The following is a 20,851-nucleotide window of genomic DNA, read 5'->3' as shown; positions in this document are numbered from 1 at the left end:
CTGGAATCAGGATGTGCTTCCAAATCATCCAGGTAAGATTTTTTTCCACTCCCTGGCAAGGGATGTTAGAGGCCTCAAGAATTAAGCTTCATGGAAGAATTCCGGTGGGCCATGAATTCCTTTACTTTGCAGGTACTGGAACAAGAAACTTATCTTCCTGGATTAGAATACCTAGTATGGCTTTCAGATTCAAATCCAAATGTGGTTCCTCTCTCCTCTTTCCACGTGTGCTTGGAAAGCCCTGGGCCAACGTAATCCCTCATTAGCCAGATGACAGAGGTGACAAAGCCAGAACAGAGTGGTCCTATAAACACCAAAGGCTGCGAAGCGCTGTGTAAACGAGTTTTGCATTCCTGCCTTGCCTTTTCTGTTGAGGCTTTTTTCAGAGTTCCGACAGATCATCTAAAAGAAGACCAGACAGGACGCACGTAAACCTGCCCTTAAAGCCTCTGTGGTCTGAACCAGCCACTGGCCAAACTCCCTCAGACCTATTTAATACTTTTGGGGGAAAAAGATGAAACGGACGGAAGGCCCCCGCTCTGGGAAGCGCTGGTCCCTCGGGGTCCGCACAGCGCCAGGCGCCGGGGCCTTAGGTCATCATGTTGAGGAACTTGCTCTCCTCGGCCAGGCTGGTGAGCATGGAGCTCATGTCCCCGACCGCCATGTTGCTGATGCCCGCGGGGATGGAGGGCAGAGTCAGGGAGTTGCGCGGGGTGGTGAGGCGGGAGGAGCTCTGGGAGAAGCCGTGGAGGAGACTGGGGCTCAGGGCCCCCGAGAGCAGGCTGGAGTGATCGCCATCATCCACGATGGCATCAAAATCAATCTGGGGGGCCTCGAGTAGCTGGGAGTCCACAGTGCTGGACACCTGGTTGAGCCCTGGCGAGGGCAAGGCCTGGGGCTGCGGAGGCTGGGGCCGCATGGCCTGGCAGCTGGTCTGGTTCTCCAGGCCTCCGTTCTGCTCGTACATGTGGATCTGGCCGTAATAGTAAAGCGTGCTGCGGTCCTGGGCCCCGCCCGCATCCTGGGGGGGTGCCTGGGGAGTCAGGGCCAACACGCCGCCCATCGTCCCCTTGGGCACAGACTCTGCCATCTCCTGGTCGGCTGACAGGGCAGCCATGGCGTGGCCAGAGGCCCTGGCATAGGCCAGCTGCTGCCCCGCACGCACCCCACGGCGGCGGCCAGCAGGGCCGGGCTCTGCGGGTGGCCGGGGTTGCACTAGGCCGAAGCTCGATCCGGCCGCCCCTGTCGGGCCCTGCTGAGGCCCCACGAAGCCAGGCTGGTGGGAAGGCACAAGGTTGGGGCCTTGGCAGTAGCCCTCCTGGCTCATGGCTGTGGCCAGGTGATGGCTCTGCTGTGGGTAGCTCTGGGCTAGGTGAGGTGGTGGCATCCTAGCCAGGCTGGAACTGGGGATGTCAAGTTCCCTGTGGCTGCTGCCCATCATGGCGGGGTCAGGGACAACTTCCATCTGCTGGGGGAGCCCCAGGTGGCCTGGCTTGGCCGCCATGTTGCTGCAGGACCGGGGGAACTGGTGCGGGGCCCCATCCAGGGGGCTCAGCTGGGGATGGGCTTGGCCATAGCCAGGGTGGGCGCTCACGGCAGCCGCCATGCTGGAACACTGGCCACCTGCCCCTGGCTGCCGCAGCTGCTGCATGTAGTTTACCCTGGGCGCGGAGGGTGCTCCACCGCAGGGCTGCAGGTGTGGCTGCGAGCTGTCCAGGACCCCGGGGCTCAGCTGCAGGCCCTGCTGACTGTAGCCTGGGTACTGGCTGAAGGCTGGCTTCTGTGGCACCACCGCCAGGTGGCCCTGTGGGAAGGGTGGAGGCTTCCCCTGGCTGGCCAGGGCGTCCACGGTGCCGGAGCTCACCTCGTTCCACTGCACAGGCATGCTGTTTTTGTTCAGGCTGGAGGGGGCCACGTAACCCAGTGGGCAGCCTCCCAGCACAGGGGCAGAGGGGCCCACGTTGGAGTCTGCGGCCGCTATCGTGTGCCGGCCGTGCAGCCCGGGGCTGGGCAGTTTGGGGTTCTCGGAGAAGCAGGTGCTCTCCGGGGGGTACACCTTTGGGGCGCTCTCCTCCAGGGTGCCACCGGCATGCGCCTTGATGTACTGCACCACGTCGTCGGGAAGTACAAGGTCGTCCTCCGGCAGCCCGAGGCTGACCTCGGGGCCCACGCCGTCCGCCCCCACCGCCAAGGCCTCCATCACTGCGTTCTCGCTAATACTGGGCGGCCGGGGCGAGTAGGGGCCTCGGGCCAGGCCGCTGTCGGCGCTCGCGTGGCTCTGCAGACGGAGGCCTCGGCCCTGGGCGCAGGGCAGCGGCAGAGCTGCCGGGGTCACGTCGTGGGCGCTGTGGAAGCGCTGCACCCGCGGGGGCGCCAGGGCGTCGGGTCGCCTCCCGGGATCGCTGGCCCTCCGCGCCCCACCACCCGGCGCCTCATGGGGGAAGGAGGGCGCCGGCCCCGCTGGCCCGTAGTGCGGCCCATCGCTGCCCCGCCGAGGCCCGATCGGGCGCGGGCAGGCAGCGGGCAGCATGCGCTCGGGCGCATCCAGGAGCGCCAACCGGGTCCGCAGGCTAGCGCGCTCCAGGCCGGGCAACGGGGTGGGGGGCGGCCCGCCAGTGGCTGCCGCGTACTTGGCCCGCAGGCTGTACTGCTGGGCGGGTGTGAGCTGGAGCAGCCCCGGGCCGCCACCACCGCTGCCGCCATACTGGCTGGCCTCGCTGGAGCGCCGCGACGCGTCGGTGGAGATGGGGTCATAGGAGTCGGCGGAGCTGGCGGGGTGTGCGCGGCCGGCGCCCAGGGGCGAGGCCTCGCTGGAGCGGCGGCTGGAGAAGTAGGGGGAGATGCCCGAGGAGCGGCGGCTCACAGTGTAGGCCGAGCTGACCGTGCTGGTGGAGCTGTCGCGGCGCTCCTGCAGGTGGCTCAGCACGGTCACCTCGCCGGCGGACAGATCGGACAGCCGCGGGTTGGGCAGCAGCCCCGCTGGCCCGCCGCCGCCTCTGAAGTTTTCCAGCACGGAGCCTGCGGGAGAGGAGAGGGGTCAGCGCCGGGGACTGGGGACAAGGGGCGGTACACTGCCTGCTTGGGCCGCGCTGAGGCTGCCGGGCCCAGAGCCCTGGAACGGGACCTGGCACCCAGAAGGAACCCAGCCAATGATTTCTCAACAAGAGGAAGAAAGGAAGGGACAGTTAGCAAACGGTGGCACTCATTGCCAGGGCAGCTAGTGGAAGTTAGGAGGTCCGATCCCAATCTAGCACTGCCCGGCTGGCCCTGCGTTCTCATTCGGTCCCATCCTCAGTTTCTCCAGCTGTGGATGGGATGTGCCTCTCCGTAGCACTGGGTTATCCCCAAGAGCCCAGGAGGGCCCTGGCCACAGCCTCCCTGCATCCCCACCATCCACGGATGGGCGTTGCCATGTGGGCTCCCCTGGGACTGAGTTTACCCAGCAGGCTGTTTAGGGGGACTGTCCTGAGATCCACAGCCACGGCGGGGTGGTGTGGAGAGGCAGCAGAGTGGTTAGGGAGAAGACAGCTGCAACGCAGGCCCACCGCCAGCCGCGGCTCATCTCACAGGCAGCTCTGGGCCTTGAGCAGCCTCTACAGCCCTGCAGAGATCTATCCCTGGACGTGGGCCATGCCGGGAAGGGTGACCTTGGGTGAGGCAGCTGTCAGCACCCCAGGCAATCTCTGCAGGAGGTGGGGAGTTGAAGGCCATCTGCCGGCAGTTCCCTCGACAGCTGGGGCAACGAATCCCCCCTTCAAGGAGGAGCAGGGTGGTGCCTCTCGGGTCTCCTCTTAATAACTCAGTGCCACGGTGCACACTGGGCCCTGGAGGGCAGTGTGGAGGCTCAGTGCCCCAAGGTGTCTGGCGCCCGGCACGCAGCCTGGCACAGTGGCACTCAAGAAATGCCTGGTGAAGACATCTTCCACCTCAAAGTCTGGCCAACGCTTCCTGAGGCTGAGCACAGGGCTGCCGCCTCCGTGATGCCCTCCCTGCGCCTCCCCAGCTGCCCTGCTTTCTCTCGAGCTACACTGAGCTCTGTCCTCGGCGCTCCTTGCTTATTCGGCATCTCGTAACTTGGCCTTCTAACCACAGGGACCTGGAACGTGTCCCTGTCCCGCCGAGCCCTTTGCCGTGGTGTGCGCGGCAGGTGCCTGGTAGGCAAGTGCATGGCTCACGAGGAGAGCAAGGGCTGAGCTGGGTCTGCCTGCCTTGGGGCTTATGGGGATGCAGCATGGTGTAGCCGGAGGAGCATGGGCTTCGGAGCCACTCAGGCCTGGGCTGAGCCTCAGCTCTGCCACCGATCTGAGCAAAGCACTTTCACCTCTCTGAGCCTCAATTCCCTGACCTGTGCAATGGGCTTGTAAGATCCATTTTCTCCAGGGCACATGGTGCCTGGTGGGTATGAACCTCATCGTGCTGCCCTGGGCTCCCTCCCACCCCACCTGCACGCCCGGGGCCTCCACTCACCACTTGCCGGAAGCGGGGGCAGCTTGGAGTTCCGGGTGTGTGGAGCCGGCCCGGCCCATGAGCAGGAATCCTTGAGCGACTTGAGCTTCTCCCTCTTGAGCTGCTCGAACCGGTGCACGGTGGTCATGTGTTTGCGCAGCTGCAGGCCACCGGCGGAGGGGGTGGCCAGGGCGGAGGCGTCGGCCCCCGGCGGTGGGTCCTCCAGAGCCGTCAGGTCTGCCAGGCTCCCGGGCCCTGTCCCCGGCATCTCCACACCGCTGTCATTGTTGGGGGCACTGCCCAGAGGAGAGGGCTCGCTGCTGCAGGAAGACTGGGCCCCGGGGCTGGACTGACACAGCTGTGGGGAGCGTGGTGAGAAGGCACAGACTCAGAGGGTGCGAGCACCCACCGGCCCCGCCACCCACGCTGCACCCTTGCACACCCGGGGGCAGGAAGCTGCCGTATGGAGGAGCTTTCAAAGCACCACTGCTCTGAACCTCGACTTCCCCAGCTGTAAGCGGGACCCGACCTGACTCCTGGAGAGAGTCGGCGGATGGATGGAGACCACCTGGCGAGTAGAAGGCAGCGGGTAATCGCCAGGCACCCACCACCCACCCGCCCTAGCCCCCTGCTATGCTCCTAAGCTTTCCCAGCCAGCGTCTGGGCCGAGCTCTCTGCCTGCAGAGCTTTCAGTATGTGGACCCTATGAAGCTGAGCCCTACAGAGGCTGCCGCAGCCGCGTGAAATTGACAGGAAGGAGGAGACTCAAGTACCCCAACAACAGCGATGGGGGTGGGCCACTCGATGAAGTAAGAAACACTGAAGGCCTGCTACCTGCCGTCTGCCCAGCAGGCCGGAGGTGGGTTGCTAGAAAGGGAAGGGTTGACCGCGGAGGGTGCAGCTGCTGGACACAGCCCTCGCCCTTGACCTGAGTGGCCACCCCAAACCAGCCCTCCCTCTGCAACAGGGTGAATTGAGGCGAGAGCTGGTGGCACACGTGTACGGGGTGGAACCCCACAGAAACTGGGCTCCCTCCACCGTGACCTGGGATCTGAGCCCAAATGAGGCTCACCTGGGATGCAGCATCCTTGGTTCATTTCTAACCTGAAGGCTCCCAAATTCCAGACCTTTCCAGGGGAGCTGCACACAGCACGGCCCACACCCCTCACCTCGGCACTCAAGGCCTTCTGTAGGTCAGGCCTGCCCTGCTCCGCAGTCCAGATTCACACCTCCACCCTGCCCTGACCCTCACTTGGGCTTGGACCCCACCGCTTCCTCCTGTGCCTGCAAGCTTGACCCCCTGCTGCCAGCCTCGAGCTGTTCCGACGGCCCCACCTGCGGTGCCTGCGGTCTACGTACCCGAACCTGCCTTCCCGGCCATAAGGAGCCTGGACAAGTGCCCCAGCCCCCCTCACTCACGCCAGCGCGCCCAGAGCCCACCCCGCTGCTCCGCTCACCTCAGTACCGTCTATCCTTAGGGGAGGTACAGTCAGGAGAAAGAGGTGGAGACAAAGAACAGGTGGTTAGAACAAAAGGGGTGCAGGCCAGAGGGGCAAGGACGCAGAGACAGGACAGAGGGGCGGGGGCAGCTGCGGCGGCGGCGGATACTGGTTGGAAAGGCAGACACCGGGTACCGCCCCACCCCCTGCAAACTGACCGCGTCGGGGGAGGCATCCCCGTCACCCACGGCCTGCCCAGCAGGATGGGACCTGGCACGAAACAGGTTCCATGGGGGCCCAAGGTGGTGATGGGGGCCAGCTGAGCTGGAGAGAGGAAGGACATCCTTGCACCCCTGGTGCCGCTGGGCACGGCCTCCTGGGGGCGGGGTATGGACCAGGCCTCTGCTGCGCAGCCCTGCTTACCCCGGAGCGCTCGGTCTTGATGGCTTTGACGTGCAGGCAGTCCTCCACGGCCTGGCTGGTGCTGCTGGCCTCGGCGCTCTCCTCGGAGCCCCGGCCAGGCTCGGCGCCGGCCTCGCTGTCCCCGTTCTCCCTGAGCAAGGGGGTGCGGAGGTGCACGTCGTTGCGCTGCTTCTTGGTGACGTGAGCATCTGGGCCGTGGACCGTTTTCACGTGCTTCCGGAGGGAGCTGGGGTCTGTGTACCTCTTGGTGCAGCCTGGGATCTTGCAGATGTAGGGTTTCTGGAAGAGAAGAGGCGTTACGGATGGGATAGGAAGGCAGACTCCGCGTGGGAGCACCGTCCGTCCTCCCGGAGCCGCGTCCTTCGGCAGAGCAGAGCTGGCGGCACTGTCGGAAGGCGCTGGGCCCATGGATGGAGCCACGTCAGCCCCGCCCCGCAGGAGTCCCGCCCACAGGAGTCCCGCCCCGCAGGAGCCCCGCCCCGCCGGCTTCGCCTGCCACCTTTTCCTGCAGGTAAGCCTGTGGTTAAGGGGGCCCCACCACGGACCGGGGACATGGATCAGAGCCTGTAGAGGGAGGGGACACACAGTGCCTGGTGTGATCCGCATAGCGATTGGGGCGCTGGGCATTTTGCTATCAGTAGAGAGTGTATTACCTCGTTATACGTCTGTGACACAGCACGAACACCTGCTCTGTCTCACGAGGAAAGACAGGTTCAGAGAGGCAAAGACACTGCCCCCAAGTCACCCAGGAGTGGGATGAAAACCCAGGGTTTCTGAACCTCAGTCCTGAGCTCATACACACACACACACAAGTGACATATACTCTGTCTACATGCATACGTGAACACAGGTACACACACGTATGCACATACAAGCACACACATCCACGTAAACTCACACACACGCATGTAAACACCCACACGTGTACATATACTTACAAATACATATTCACACACCCACACACATAATACATACATCCACATCCACACACATGCACATACATACCTGCAAACACACATACCCACACACACCCCTATCCAAGGCTAGCTCTTGTCTTTAGACACTCTGAGGGGTTCAGATACCTTTGGGAAGTCCTCGAACTTCCTACCAGCACTGGAGCAAGTCCCTTTGGGGTCCAAAATGTATCAAAACGTTTAGAAACATCCTTTCCTGAGTCTACCTGAGTGACAGCAGTTGAATGGCTGGGCGGGGACCGGAAGGCGGATACAGAGCCACCATGAGCTCCCACCCAACTTTCCTCCCTGGGCTCCCTCAGCCCTGCCTGGGGTTCTGGCTACCTGGAGAGACAGAGGCTGCTCTGTGCTCCACGCGGGGAGGGACCGACAGCTCCGCAGGCCCGGGCGGCACGAGCGGCTGGAGCGTGTCATCCGCGCTGCCAGCCTGTGGTGGGGGGAACAGGGCTGCCGCTGCATGCTGAGTCCCCACACCAGGGGGCGGAGGGAAGTGGCACCTGGCCACCGAATGGCCTACGGGTGTCTAGAAGCCGTGGGATGAGGGTGATGCATTCACGCACGTGCCCGCTGCCCGCCTCCCTGGGGCCGGGTACCTCGTTGGAATGGGTGCGGTTCTGGTGCTTGGCGCGGTCCGAGGCATTTGAGAAGGCTTTGTTGCAGCCCTCATGCTCACACACGTACGGCTTCTCCCCTGTGTGGGAGCGCAGGTGCGTCTTCAGGTTCTCCAGGCGGGAGTAGGCCTTCGAGCAGCCCTCAAACTGGGAAGAGGCGGGTTCAGTCAGTGAGGGCGCCCCATATCCACCGTAGGGAGCCTGACCTGGGGGCCCGCTCTGCCCCGCACGTGCAGCCAGGAGCACGGATCTCAGCGACAGCATCTACCTTCCTTCCTGATTATATAAGTGACACGTCGCAAAAACGTGGAAGGGACAGGAAAATGGCACCGTCCACGGCCCAGGGACAGCCGACACCCAGGCAAGTCTCATTCTGGGGACTCTGCAGTTCATCCCCGCACGTTTTTCAAACCCAAATCGGGAACATCTCAAGCGTTCAGTTACTTATTCTGCTCGTTAAAATCAACAGCACATTGTAAAGACTCTTCCCATATGATTACAAACTCTGTAAATGTTCTCGTCAACTGTTTCCCAACGCCACTGCCTGATTAGAACTGTTCTGTGCATTGAATGTGCTGAGAATAAAATCCAGGGTCCTCTGCGTCCCTGAGGGAGCTGGCCATCCTCACCCTCGGTCCCTTCTGCTCCCCGACCCTGTTGAGCTCTTCCCGGGCGAGTGGCCTTTGCGCACACTGTCCCCTCTGGCTGGAACCTCCTTCCCACCCCCACCCACCCCGGCATTGGCTTGGCCCACTCCCTCTCAATCTTTGAGGTCATCTCCTCCGAGAGCAGTTCTCTGATTTTCTTAATTATAATACCACCCTTTTCCCTTTATACTCCCTAACGCAGTTTATAATTATCTTAATCATTTTGTTATCTGGCCTTCCCACTAGGATACAAGCTCCTGGAGAGCAGGTACTTTCTGGGTCTTGTTCATTTCTGTGTTCCTAGGACTTAGCACCTGACGAAGAGAAACATGTGCAGCGCTCAGTAAACATTTTAGGAAAGGAAGAAAAGAGGGAGCCAGAGACAGGGGCAGGAAGGGAGGGAGGAAGGGAGGGAGGGAGGAAGGATCACTGCAGGGGGCACCTATTCCAAACACACCACAATTGCATCCAGTGTAGCTGTGAAAATTGCCCCCAGAATAACACGTAAACCCCAACAGGAACTGTCTCATTCTTCACATCCTCCCCTTTATTCCTGACCAGTTTGACTGGGCACACTTGGCTCCAATGTCTTTTATTCGTTTCTGCAGTTCACAGCTCATATCAGAGGGCTATGGTTTGCTACCACTCGGGGTGTTAAGAACATAACTTGCTGCAAAAGATCCAGAAGAGCCAGAACAATCTTGCAAAAGGAGGACAAATTTGGAAGACTGACACTTGCCAATTTCAAAACTTACAACAAAATTATGGTAATCAAGCTACTGTATAGCACAGGGAACTATATCCAATCTCCTGGGATAAACCATCATAGAAAAGAACATAAAAAAGAATGTATATATGTGTATAACTGAGTCACTTTGCTGTACAGCAGAAATTAACACTATTGTAAATCAACTGTACATCAATTAAAAAAAAAGACATTGTGTGGTACTGGCATAAGGACAGATGTATCGATCAACAGAAGAGAACTGAGAGTTAAGCAATAAACTCATACATTTAGGGTCAACTGGGTTTCAACAAGGGTGTCGAGACCATTCAATGGGGAAAATATAGTCTCTTCAACAAATGGGGTTGGGACAACTGTGTAACACATGCGAAAGAACGAATTTGGACCCTTATCTCACACCCTCTACAAAAATTAACTCAAAATGGATTAAGGACCTAAATGGAAGAACTACCTTACTAAATGTATACATGTATATATTTATATAAATAAAACTATATTTATTAACTATAAAACTCACAGAAGAAAATATAGGGATAAATCTTTGCGACCTTGGATTAGGCAGTGGTTTCTTAGATACATCACCAAAAGCACAAGCAAAGAAAACATTGGACTTTGAGAAAATTTAAAACTTTTATGCTTCAAAGGAAACCATGAAGAAAATCAAAAGAAAACCTACAGAACGTGAGAAACTATTTGCAAATCAGGCTCTAGTAAAATTACTACAATTCAACAACAGAAAGGCAAATAACTCAATTTAAAAGTGGGCAAAATATTGGAGTAGACATTTCTCCAAAGAAGATATACAAATGGCCAATAAGCACACGAAAAGATGCTCAAAATCATCTGTCATTAGGGAAATGCGAATCAAAACCACAATGAGATGCAACTTCACACACACTAGGATGACTAGGTAACTGAAAGGCAGGTAACTACAAGTTTTGGTGTGGATGTGGAGAAATCAGAACCCTCACCCATGGCTGGTGGGAATGTAAAATACTGTCACCTGTTTGGAAAAGAGTCTGGCAGGTCCTCAAAAAGTTAAACATAGAGTTACTCTATGACCCAGCAATGACCCACTCTATGACTCTATGACCCACTCTTAGGTATATACCTAAGAAACTGAAAACATAACCACACAAAAACTTGAACGTGAATGTTCATAGCAGTGTTAATAGCCAAAAAGTGAAAACAATGCAAATAGCCACCAACTGATTAATGCATAAAAAACTGTGATCCGTCCACAGTGGAGTATTCTTTAGCCACAAAAAGAAATGAAATACTCATACATGATACTACACGGAGGAACCCTGAAAACATGCTAAGTGAAGGAGAAGACACAGAGGCTACACACTGTATGATTCCATTTTTATGAACTGCCCAGAATAAGCATGTTGATAGAGACAGAAAGCAAATTAGTGGTGGTCAGGGGATGCAGGGGAGGGGGGCATGGGGGTGATTGCTGGTGGGTATGGGGTTTCTTTTGGGGAGGTGTTGAAAATGTCCTGAAATTAGCTAGTGGTGAAGGCTGCACAAGTTTGTGAATTCGCTCAAAATCACTGAATTGTACATTTTTTTAAAAAGGGTGAACTTTATGGTATGTGAATTCTATCTCAATTAAAAAAACCCAAAACCTTGCCAACAAAGGTAGTGTATTTCATTGAATCCTGGACACCACCGATTTTAAGACAGACTGATTTCAGAGTCATTAAAATGAGAATGAAGTGTATGTCTCAGAATCTATGAAATACGGTAATTCACAAAGAGCAGTTCCCAGAGGCCTCTGTCACAGCCACAGGAGTGCATCACAGGGCCACCACTCTTTGAAAGAGGGAGCAATTCCTGTGTGTTAAAAAAGGGTCTCACCTATATTAACGCATATATGTGGAACCTAGAGAAATGGCACAGATGAACCGGTTTGCAGCGCAGAAATAGAGACACAGATGTAGACAACAAACGTATGGATACCAAGGGGGGAAAGTGGCGGGGGAGGGGTGGTGCTGTGATGCACTGGGAGATTGGGATTGACATGTATACACTAATATGTATAAAATGGATAACTAATAGGAACCTGCTGTATACAAAAATAAATAAAATTAAAATAAAGGTCTCACCAAATATTGGGCTGGCCAAAAAGTTCGTTCGGGTTTTCCCCGCACTTTTTGGCCAACCCAATAGCGTCACAAATCCTGTTGACTCCATAAGGGAGACTGTCTAAAAGGTCTTATCACTGCGTTCCCACTTTTAAAAAAAACTCAACCAAAGTGACTTTTAACCCGTCATTGCTCAATCTGTGACTCTCCAGTGAAACTCTTTTCTGTGCAGAGGACAGGCTGCAGCGAGCCACCAAGCTGGCCCCCTGCCCAGGGTCACCCAGTCGGGTGAGGGCACAGCTGCGCCGTGGGGCTCCTGGTAACACAGACACAACCACAGAGACACCAGCACGCCCCCCACCCCCCGCAGGTACCGAGATGCACACACTGCCCCACAGGGAGAGTAAGCGAAGATCTGGGGCAGCAGACAGACAGAAGGGCCCCCAGGACCCAAGACTGGGCGGGGGCAGACAGGACACCCTGTCGGCAAGGCCTGTCCCAACGCTGTTCCACCAGGTTTGCCCACACCAGCCCCATCAGCTGGCCGATGGGCCGGCCCGCGGCCACTCACCGTGCACTTGTGGGGCTTCTCGCCCGTGTGTCTGCGCATGTGCACCACCAGCATGTACTGCGCCTTGAAGGGCTTCTGCTCCCGCGTGCAGGCCTGCCAGCGACACACGAACTCCTTCTTCTCCCCGTGGATGTGCTCGTTGTTGATGTGCTGCCGGGAAGAAGCCCACGGGGAAGGGTGAGCCCGTCCACCCACCCCTCCAGACCCCACCTGGTCTATGCAGACCAGCCGCCGCATGGGCCAGCATCCAGGTGCTGGCCACGCCTCCTCGTGAGTTATCTGGGCTGCATCTTCCAATTAGTCATCAAAGTGACCCTCCATGATGGTCAAAGACACCAGTCTGGGCTCTAGGCTCTGGTCTATGGAGAACTGATGGTTATGATGATGCTTCCAGGCTGCAAACAGTAGGCACTCATTAGCTGCGGTGGGGCAGACATGCACACAGTGGGGGCACGAGCAGCCTCTCCCAAGCTTGTCCCTATGGCTCCAGAAATTTTTAAATCATATTTTTGTTTCTCTTTTAGGCCACGAGGCTTGTGGGATCTTAGCTCCCCGACCAGGGGTTGAAGCCAGGCCCCGGCAGTGAGAGCACCGAGCCCTAACCACCGGACCGCCAGGGAGGTCCCTAACATTCTTATCATAACAGAAACATAAATGCATCCTCGTCTCTCTTTTTGACAGTGACCCATGAGATGACAGCTTCGTCCCCTTTTCACAAAAGCCCAGGTTGTGAAAGTAGCCTGCCCAGGAGGGAGCTAGAGTCTGACCCTGACGGTGTGCCCTGGGCAGTGTGTGATGCTGCCCGGGGGACAAAACGGCCCAGGAAGGCAAGGCGGGACAGCCCAAGACATCCAGCTGATCCTGCAGTGGTGCGGGGGGCCCTCGGTACTCGGAGCGGGGGGGCATCCCGGGCGCAGCTGGGAAGTGCATGGCCAGAAAGCCTTCCCTGGACGAGTCGGCCTCAGACCCACCCCAGCCAGCACTGCCCTGGGTCAGGAGCATGGGGAGAATTTTTCTCTTTTTCTCAGCCCCTGCACCCACACCTTCTGGCCTCTGCCCTGGGCCCATCACCTGTGCGCCCCCCGGGGGCAGTTTCTCCCTGTGATGGGCAGCAACAGGCCACGGAGGTTTTCTGTCACAGGTAGCAGAGCAAGCCGCCCTGAGTAGGACATTTGGTTTTGTTACTTGCTTTCATGATTTAACTGAAGGCTGCAGTCCTCACTGGAGCAGGGCTCTTACTACTTCTGAGCTTTGGGATGTGTTGATACGTGGGTGGGGCCTCAGGACCTTTATGTCCTTAATCTTTCAGGTTGTCTGTTTAACTGGGGAGTGGGAACGGTGGCATCTTTGCCACCACATCTGGACCCACACTGTCCCATTTGGTGGCCATTCTCCGCTTGTGGCTGTTGCACCCCTGAAAGGTGGTTGCTCCCGACCAGGATGGGCTGTAAGTATAAACCACACACCTGTTTCAAAGACTGAGAATGAAAAAAGGATGTAAAATATCTCAATAATTTTGTGATATATTGACTGCATGCGGAAAGGATAATATTAGGTATTTTGGGTTAAACAAAATATTGATACATGAATCCAATTAATTTTACCTGTTTCCTTTCACTCTGCTTAAACGTGCCCCTAGCTAATGTAAGACTACCTGTGGGGCTGGCACTGGGGCTGGTGGTGTCTTTCTATTGGACGGCGCTTCTGTAGACCTTTGCAACCTACAAGGCTGTGCCGGAGCTGGGCATCTGGGGTCCAGCAGCATCTTCTCCCCGCAAGACAGAAAACCGCTGGGCCCTCGCGCCCTGGGTGACAGGCTGGACCATCATGCATCCAAATGCCGACATCAGAGCAAGCAAAATCTACGGCGCTTTGAACTTCCAGGGAAATCTTACTATATTAGCCTCACTTTCCATTTTGAAAGCCTTTCAAATGATGAAAATGCTTCCTGACAATACCTTTCACTTTTTTCTTATTGGTTTGCTTAGCAACAAATTGTTAATAATTGACTAGGGGCTCCAGTTCGCATGCATGCCCAGGCCATCCATCTTCCCAGGGAGCAGAGAGAGAGACGGAGCTGAGCAGACCAGCCTGCTCCCCACACCCCAACACAGGAACCTGCTCCTTTCAGGGCCAGGTGCAGACAGTCACCCACAGCCCCAGGACCCAGGCAGGAGCCTGCAGCTGGAGCCCTTCTTCCCACGTCTGGAGCCCCTGCCTTTACTTGAGGAATCCCCTCCCCACTCTTTAGGGCTGACCCACTCCTTGCTGGGCATCTTTTACATCCTCCCCTCCACCTCTCTGCCTGCAACCCCTCCGGCTCCAGATCTTCTTTTTTCCCCCTTTCATCTATCTGATTTGTCCCAAAGCTCACAGCTCCAGTGGCCCCTACTCCACCTCAAGACTTGTTTAACCCAAAGAGGTGTTAATATCTTGCAGGTGCTGGCTGGCTGAACTAATCTTATTTCCCTCTTTGCATTGGCGGCCAGGAAGCTCCAAAAAAAAAAAAAAGATATATATGTGAACTCTAGCTCAGAGCACTTGGTTGAAAAATTATGTTTGAGTCCCAGGAGGATTAGATAAGACCGTGCTTTACAGGCTTGACGTCAGCAGCAATGGGTTTGCTGAGAATTTCCAGTCCCCTGGGTGAAAATTTGAGGGGAGAAACCTCAACACCAAAGAAACCTACAGTCTTTGAGAGCAAGCCCATGAGAAAAGGAAGCAGGGGGAGTGGGTGGTGTCTTAAATGTTAATTTCACAGAGCTAGGGAGGAGGTGGCTCCTGTGGGATGGCTCCTGGGTGTGACCAGCGTGTGTGTGTGTGTGTGTGTGTGTGTGTGTGTGTGTGTGTGTGTGTGTGTGTGTGTGTGTGTGTGTGTGCGCGCGCGCGCGCGTGGGTGTGTGAACAGAAGCCATCTGGAGGATTCACGCTCAACTCTGGACAATGCTTGTCTTTGGTGGTGAGAAAGGAGAGGGTAGAGGGATTTTTACTCTACATTTTATATACTTCCATAGTGCTCAATTTGATTATAAAGAGAACATGTTTATATAATACTTACATAATTTTTAAAATATTAAAAAAATGTCAGGTAGCTAACTCAATTTTACAATTAAATTGGTTAAAATGTAAGAGAGTTGCCGAGTGGGGATCTACCCAGCATTTGAGCTTCCAGCTTGGTGTAGATTCATCTTTACAGACACTCACTCACCAAGGAGTGTGTGTTGGGGTTGGGGGAGGTTTATTCTTGACTTTAAGTTCTTTTCTGGACGGAGAAGAGGGAACCACTCGGGGCCGGCCTGGGGAACAGGCAGGAGAAGCCAGGAGGGAATGCCCGTGTATGGAGGGTTGCTCTCTGCTAAGTGCTTATGCTGGTATCATGGTAAACCTTCACCCCTCTGTAGAGTGGGCTTCACCTCTATTTACAGGAGAAAAAACCCAAGGCTCACAGAGGTTCAGTCACTTGTTCAGAACCACTTGGTTAGCTGTGGTGGAGCCAGGTTGGAAGCCAGGCACCTCCTGCCATGAGCTCCTGTTCCTGCTGTTTGCACTGCATGAGTGAGCCCACAGTGGCTGCTGTTGTAGAAAGTTTACAGGCAGACCCTGAAGGGCACACCCAGCTCCCACGGCCTTCTCTGATCTCCTGATCCGTCAGTACCCAGGCATCATACAGCAGCCCCCTCCCTGTATGGGTATAAACACCCAGCTGCACCCATGTACACTGGGTATCTGTGCATGGTCTCCAAGAGGAAATGACCAACTCCTCCCTCCATGGGAGAAACTTCTTTCAGGTTTCAGGGTCAGGTTTGTTGTTATCTTGTGGATGCTGGCTGGCTTACCTAATCTTATTTCCCTCTTTGCATTGGCTGCCAGGAAGCTCCAGAAAAAAATAAAAATAAAAGAAGACCAAGCTCAGAGCACTTGGTTTTTGTTTTTTTTTTTTGCGGGCCTCTCACTGCTGTGGCCTCTCCCATTGTGGAGCATAGGCTCCGGACGCACAGGCTCAGTGGCCATGGCTCACGGGCCCAGCCGCTCCGCGGCATGTGGGATCCTCCCAGACCGGGGCACGAACCTGCGTCCCCTGCATCGGCAGGCGGACTCTCAACCACTGCGCCACCAGGGAAGCCCTGAGCACTTGGTTTTTAATACTACCTTTACTTTGGGCTTCATTTTATAGTTTCTTTCCTTCTAATTTTCCATTATTTTTGTTAATCTCTTGTACTACATACGTATTTTTAAGTCCCCTTTTAGAAACAAGCACGGCCTCCGTAAGTAATCACGCCTTCTACCCGCGCAGGAGGTGGCCCAGGCATCTCCGGGGCCCCTTCTCTCTAGTCGGGGCCTGGGCTGGGCCGCTTGGGGGCTTACATGCACCAGCTGCTCCTGGGTGTCGTACTCCTTGGTGCAGCCCTCCCAGCGGCAGCTGGTCTCGTAGATGACCACCTCAGCCTCTTGTTTACAGTCATCCCGGTCCAGGTCCTCCTTGAGGTCAGCCAGCTGCTCCTGGGGCGGGGGGGCGGGGGGGGTGGTGCAGAGCACACACACATGAGCCACATTCAGCCACCTGGCCCCAAGGAAAGGTCACTATCAGCCCCGTGACGGCTGTGCTGAGGACCCGTGGGCTGGTCTAGGTGGGGCCACGCCTGTGCTCACATGAACATCACACGCATGAACACACAAGCATGCACACATGCTGGCTGGCCCTCAACACGGAGTCCCATCTGTCCTGGGTCAACGGCCATGGCAAGGAGAACAGGAGACAGGAGGGCAGTGACTTTTGCTTATCTGGTGGGGTTTCCCTGGGGAGAGCTGGGGCAGGCCCCACAGGCTCAGGGGGGCGGCGGGCATTTGTATTTAGAGTGTGTGCGGGGTCAGCTCCTGTCTGGAGGCAAGAGGAAACTCCACACGCATTGGCCTGGCCTCACCCTCTACTGTCCCCTCCTCCCAAGGGCACACATGGCACTCACATACTCTCCCAGCATCGGGCTTCCCTGTGACAGCCCTAAAATGTGGGTGTTTGTATTCTGGTATGACAGCCGGGCACCCTGACGTTCCAGCAGAGGCTGACCGGCTCCCTCCAGGACACAGTGAGTTTGTGGCCGCCCATATCTGGGCTCATGTCTCCCAGCCACGATGGGGCCCACGTATGCCCGTTTCAAGGTAAAGGAAAGGCCCCTGAGATGGGCCTTCCATTGATCACAGGCACCCGAAATTCCTTTCAAAGAAGACAAAGGCTTTTCTTCCCAAACCAGCAACAGACTGAGGGTCAACCCCACAAGGCCCCCCATCCCAGCTGATGCCAACAGAGCTGGCCGGGGGCAGCTTCCAAGCCGGGCACACAGGACAGGCTGAGTGGTACCAGGAGCGGGGACACGGGGAGAGGCATAGATGACCAGGCTGGGAAGAAGGCCCGGTGAGGCCCTCCAGAGCAGGCTGAGGCCTCCCCAGTATCCCCTGGGCTGTGGGTCGGGCTCAGAGCAAAGCCAGGCAAAGGGGCAGACGTTAGGGGGACCTGCTTTACTTCTAAACTATTTGTAAAATGGCAGGAATGTCTGTCTTTCAGAAGAGCCTCTGGGGAAAGCATTTATAGCTCAGGCTAAGGGGAGAGAGACACCCTCTCCCCGGAGACAGGCACCCCAGTTCCCAAAGGCTACAGGGGCTCAATGAAGCGGAGGCTGCAGCCTCCATCTCAGCCTCCCTCCTGAAGTTGAGTCCATTTCTCGGAGCAGAAACTGGCCTCGTGACCCTCCCCCGTGGCCGGTGCGGACTTGCACCCCAGACTGGCTTTCCACTGGGGCTGCAGAGGGCTCTCCAGGGGGTGGGTTCTGAGTGTCGTCTCCCAGAGCACCTTACAATTAATGCACGTGTTCTGGAAAAGGAAAATGACGTGTTGTCCAGTAAGTCCCCGGGCAGTACTGGGTCCACATTAAAAGGAGGGGCAGGAACGCCTCTTTCCCGAATCTCTAGCCGTCTAGCCCTGGGAGGGCTGGGGCCTCCTAATGCCTCTGCACTTGCAGAAAAACTGGAAATAGACGTATTACTCCTCAAGCTGCCTGCCCTGCTTATTTCAGAGAAGACAGGAAGAAGCTGCCACATGGACGTGATCCGAGGAGAGTGCAAGGGCAGGGGGTGGGCCTGGGCCTCCAGCCAAGCAGCACCCCAGCCCAGGAACCTGAGGGCGGAAGCTGAGAAGGGATCTGTTCTGTTGCATTTGCTGCCAAGAGAAAGCAAGCCCGTCCACCTTGCAAATGAGTCAGGGAGCAAAGGAGTCAGGTCAGAGTCAGGACACTAAGTGACACGGTGACAACCTCTGCATGATAAACGTCTGTCCTTCCATGAAACGAGGCAGGAGCAGAGCTGGGCAGGAGGGTGGGCTCTGTGCAGCCCCCCGGGTTGAGGGGGCTGGGCGGGGGACTCCCCGGCACTGGGCGCCTCCCCGCAGCCCTGGCCCCACGGCTCCAGTGAGTTTATCTCCCGTGGACACTCACCGTCCTCATCAATTTCAACAGCCCCTGATGATGGCCAGCCGCGTGGAAACCATGCATCACGCAGAGATGCTCTGGTGTCAGTGAGGGGAGAAGAATTTGTCACCAACCTCTCTGTTTGCCTGACAATAACAGAACCCAATATTTCATAAAACTTAAGTGTCTGGAGCACGCCCTATGGTTCACAGGTTTGATAAAGGATGGTCTGGCAGATGTAGGGGAGACGGGGACCAGAGGCCCCGAGGACCCGTGGTGTCATAGCTGTGGATTCCGTAGTAATGGGTGGAGACCAGGCTGCCACGAGAGGCCTGCCCCAGAGGTCAGCATGCGTGCCGTCCCCTCCCCTGGAGCTGGGGCTGTGTGCCTGTCGGCTTGGTGTTGGAATAAGTGGCAGGATCTCCAAAGAAAGACACATGCACTAGGGTCTCAGTCCCACAACAGGCTCATTCTGGGCTGCGGGATGCTCTGTTCCTTGCCTTCCCGCCAGCAACTGTCCCCCCTCCCCTCCCAGGCACTGTAACACTCTCCCCCTCAAATGTGCGTTGAGTCCTTAGAAAATATTATCTCTCAGCCACTGCGCACCAGGCCCTAGGCAAACCCGGTGACGCAGAGCCAAAACAGGCACTGTGCCCAAAGTGCCACCTCTCCAAAGCTTACTGTGCAGTGCAGGAGACAAAGTGACCTAGAAGCTGGGTGGTGGTGGTGGTGGTGGTGTCTGGGCACATGTGAGTCCTACTATTCAGGGAATAGGGTGGGGTTCAGATTTCCAGGGAGAGGGCGCAGACGCAGGGGGCCTGAGCCATTCAGGGGCCGTGAGCAACTCAGTTGGCCTGGGGCTTGTGCTGCAGGGACAGACAGCTGCAACCCTCCCTCCCTCCCCCCTCCCCCTCAGGTAGGCATTTGATGAGCACATGTGAGGTGTGTGCGGGGAGCTGGGGACACAGTTCTGGTCCTCCCTGAGCTTCCTGGCGTGCCTGCCCTGCCCTCTCTGGTCCACTCACTCACTCACTCATTCATTCATTCATGCAGGCTGCCGTCCATTACCCACTCTCAACAGGGTCACGGCCCCAAGGCAGCTGCCCCAGGAGATGAGGTCCGGCCCCAGTTTGAGCCCGGCCAGGATGGCCAGCAGGTTACCTGCGTCAGGGTCAGAGGGGAGGCTGGTCGCAGGCCCTCGGCCTCGGTCTTGACCTTGCTGCGCTTGTGAATGACGAGGGGGTTGACGCTGCTGCTGACGGCTGACTCGCTGCTCTGCTTGCTCTGGGAGAGGGGAACACAGGGGGGCACCCCAAAGTTCTGCTTGGGCTTTACCCTGGACCCTCCGCACTAGGCCGTCCAGGCCAACACTTGTGTTTGCAGTTTCAGAAACTGAGTCACCACACAGCTTGGTCCTCTGGCCTGGGGCACAGCCCCGGAGCCCAGGGCCGGGCCCGCCAGCACCCTCCTCCCTACCACACAGCACCCCCCTCCCTACCACACAGCACCCCCCAGTGGAGATGGAGCAGAGACCCTCTCTTTGAGAAATGCTGGGGACCCCGCGCCCGACTCAGCGGCCTCAACTTCTCAGCCCTCTCAGGCAGGGGCGGCTCTGGGTCTGAGGACAACAGGGCCGGCCAGTCCAGGGAGCGGGACAGAAGAGCTTGGTTCCTCAGGACAAGCGGGTTAGAGTTGCGGTGTTAGGGGATGTGACAAAAGCTGACAGCCACCGTCTGGGGGAGGTGCTAGGTGGCCGCCTGGAGCCCTGGGGAGAACTTTCTAGAAGAGGGCCACTCCTAGACCACACGGCCTCTGGTCTTTCCTCCCCAGCACGTGGTCACCTCTGCCCTGCCAGCTGGGTGGCCTGGGCAGCTGCTTCACCTCAAGGACGGTCATCGTGAGCGCTAACCAGGATCCAGGTGGACCCAGGCTCAGTGACCCAATACCGGTGGCAGCCCCACTCTGCAGGGGTGTGAGCTCAGGCTGAAAGAGCTTTCAGGTAAGTCAGGGTTCAAAACACGATCTGATTCTGAGGCCTGCGCCCTTCCTACTATCTGATACTGTCTCTAGGACTCCAACTGCATTTTCTCATCTGCAAAACAGGACTTTGTTCATTCATCAAATGCTCACGGCACCGAGCATGCCAAGCGCTTGTGAGCCGGCCCGGGCATGTCAAAAGCCCGTTGGGAAGGTCGAATGAGATGGCCTTGGGTAAACTCATGCTCTCAAACTAAGCCGTACAATATTAATTACCTGTTTCAGCCATCCATGTTACATGCTGTGTATGAGGTCCCTGTATGATGCCTAACTCTGAATACTAGGGTTTCTCCATTTAGTCGTTATGCTTATTGGACAGGCAGCCAAAGAACTGAGGCTGGGTGCTGGCCCATGGTGAGCGAGGGCCGTGTGAGGACCCAGCCCTGGCCTCCTGACTGGGGATCCAGCCT

At 56.8% G+C, this 20,851-nt stretch overlaps 1 protein-coding gene across 1 annotated transcript in view; it reads right to left on the bottom strand.

The window, feature by feature from the left end:
• Nucleotides 1-589: 589 nt before the first annotated feature.
• Nucleotides 590-20,851, bottom strand: part of GLI2 (GLI family zinc finger 2) — a gene marked incomplete at both ends in the record, with an annotated part of 182,503 nt that continues 162,241 nt past the window's right edge. The window contains 7 exons of the mRNA XM_082841145.1: nucleotides 590-3,018; nucleotides 4,468-4,804; nucleotides 6,309-6,587; nucleotides 7,876-8,040; nucleotides 11,947-12,096; nucleotides 16,312-16,446; nucleotides 19,566-19,688. Of these exons, the coding sequence (XP_082697271.1) occupies nucleotides 590-3,018; nucleotides 4,468-4,804; nucleotides 6,309-6,587; nucleotides 7,876-8,040; nucleotides 11,947-12,096; nucleotides 16,312-16,446; nucleotides 19,566-19,688 (3,618 nt within the window). The remainder of the gene's footprint in view (nucleotides 3,019-4,467; nucleotides 4,805-6,308; nucleotides 6,588-7,875; nucleotides 8,041-11,946; nucleotides 12,097-16,311; nucleotides 16,447-19,565; nucleotides 19,689-20,851) is intronic.

This window comes from Leucopleurus acutus, assembly GCF_964270905.1.
Source record: "Leucopleurus acutus genome assembly, chromosome: 6".
NCBI classification, from domain to species: Eukaryota; Metazoa; Chordata; class Mammalia; order Artiodactyla; family Delphinidae; genus Leucopleurus; species Leucopleurus acutus.
The sequence above is the reverse complement of the archived record's forward strand: the minus strand, read 5'-3'. Positions and strand labels throughout refer to the sequence as shown.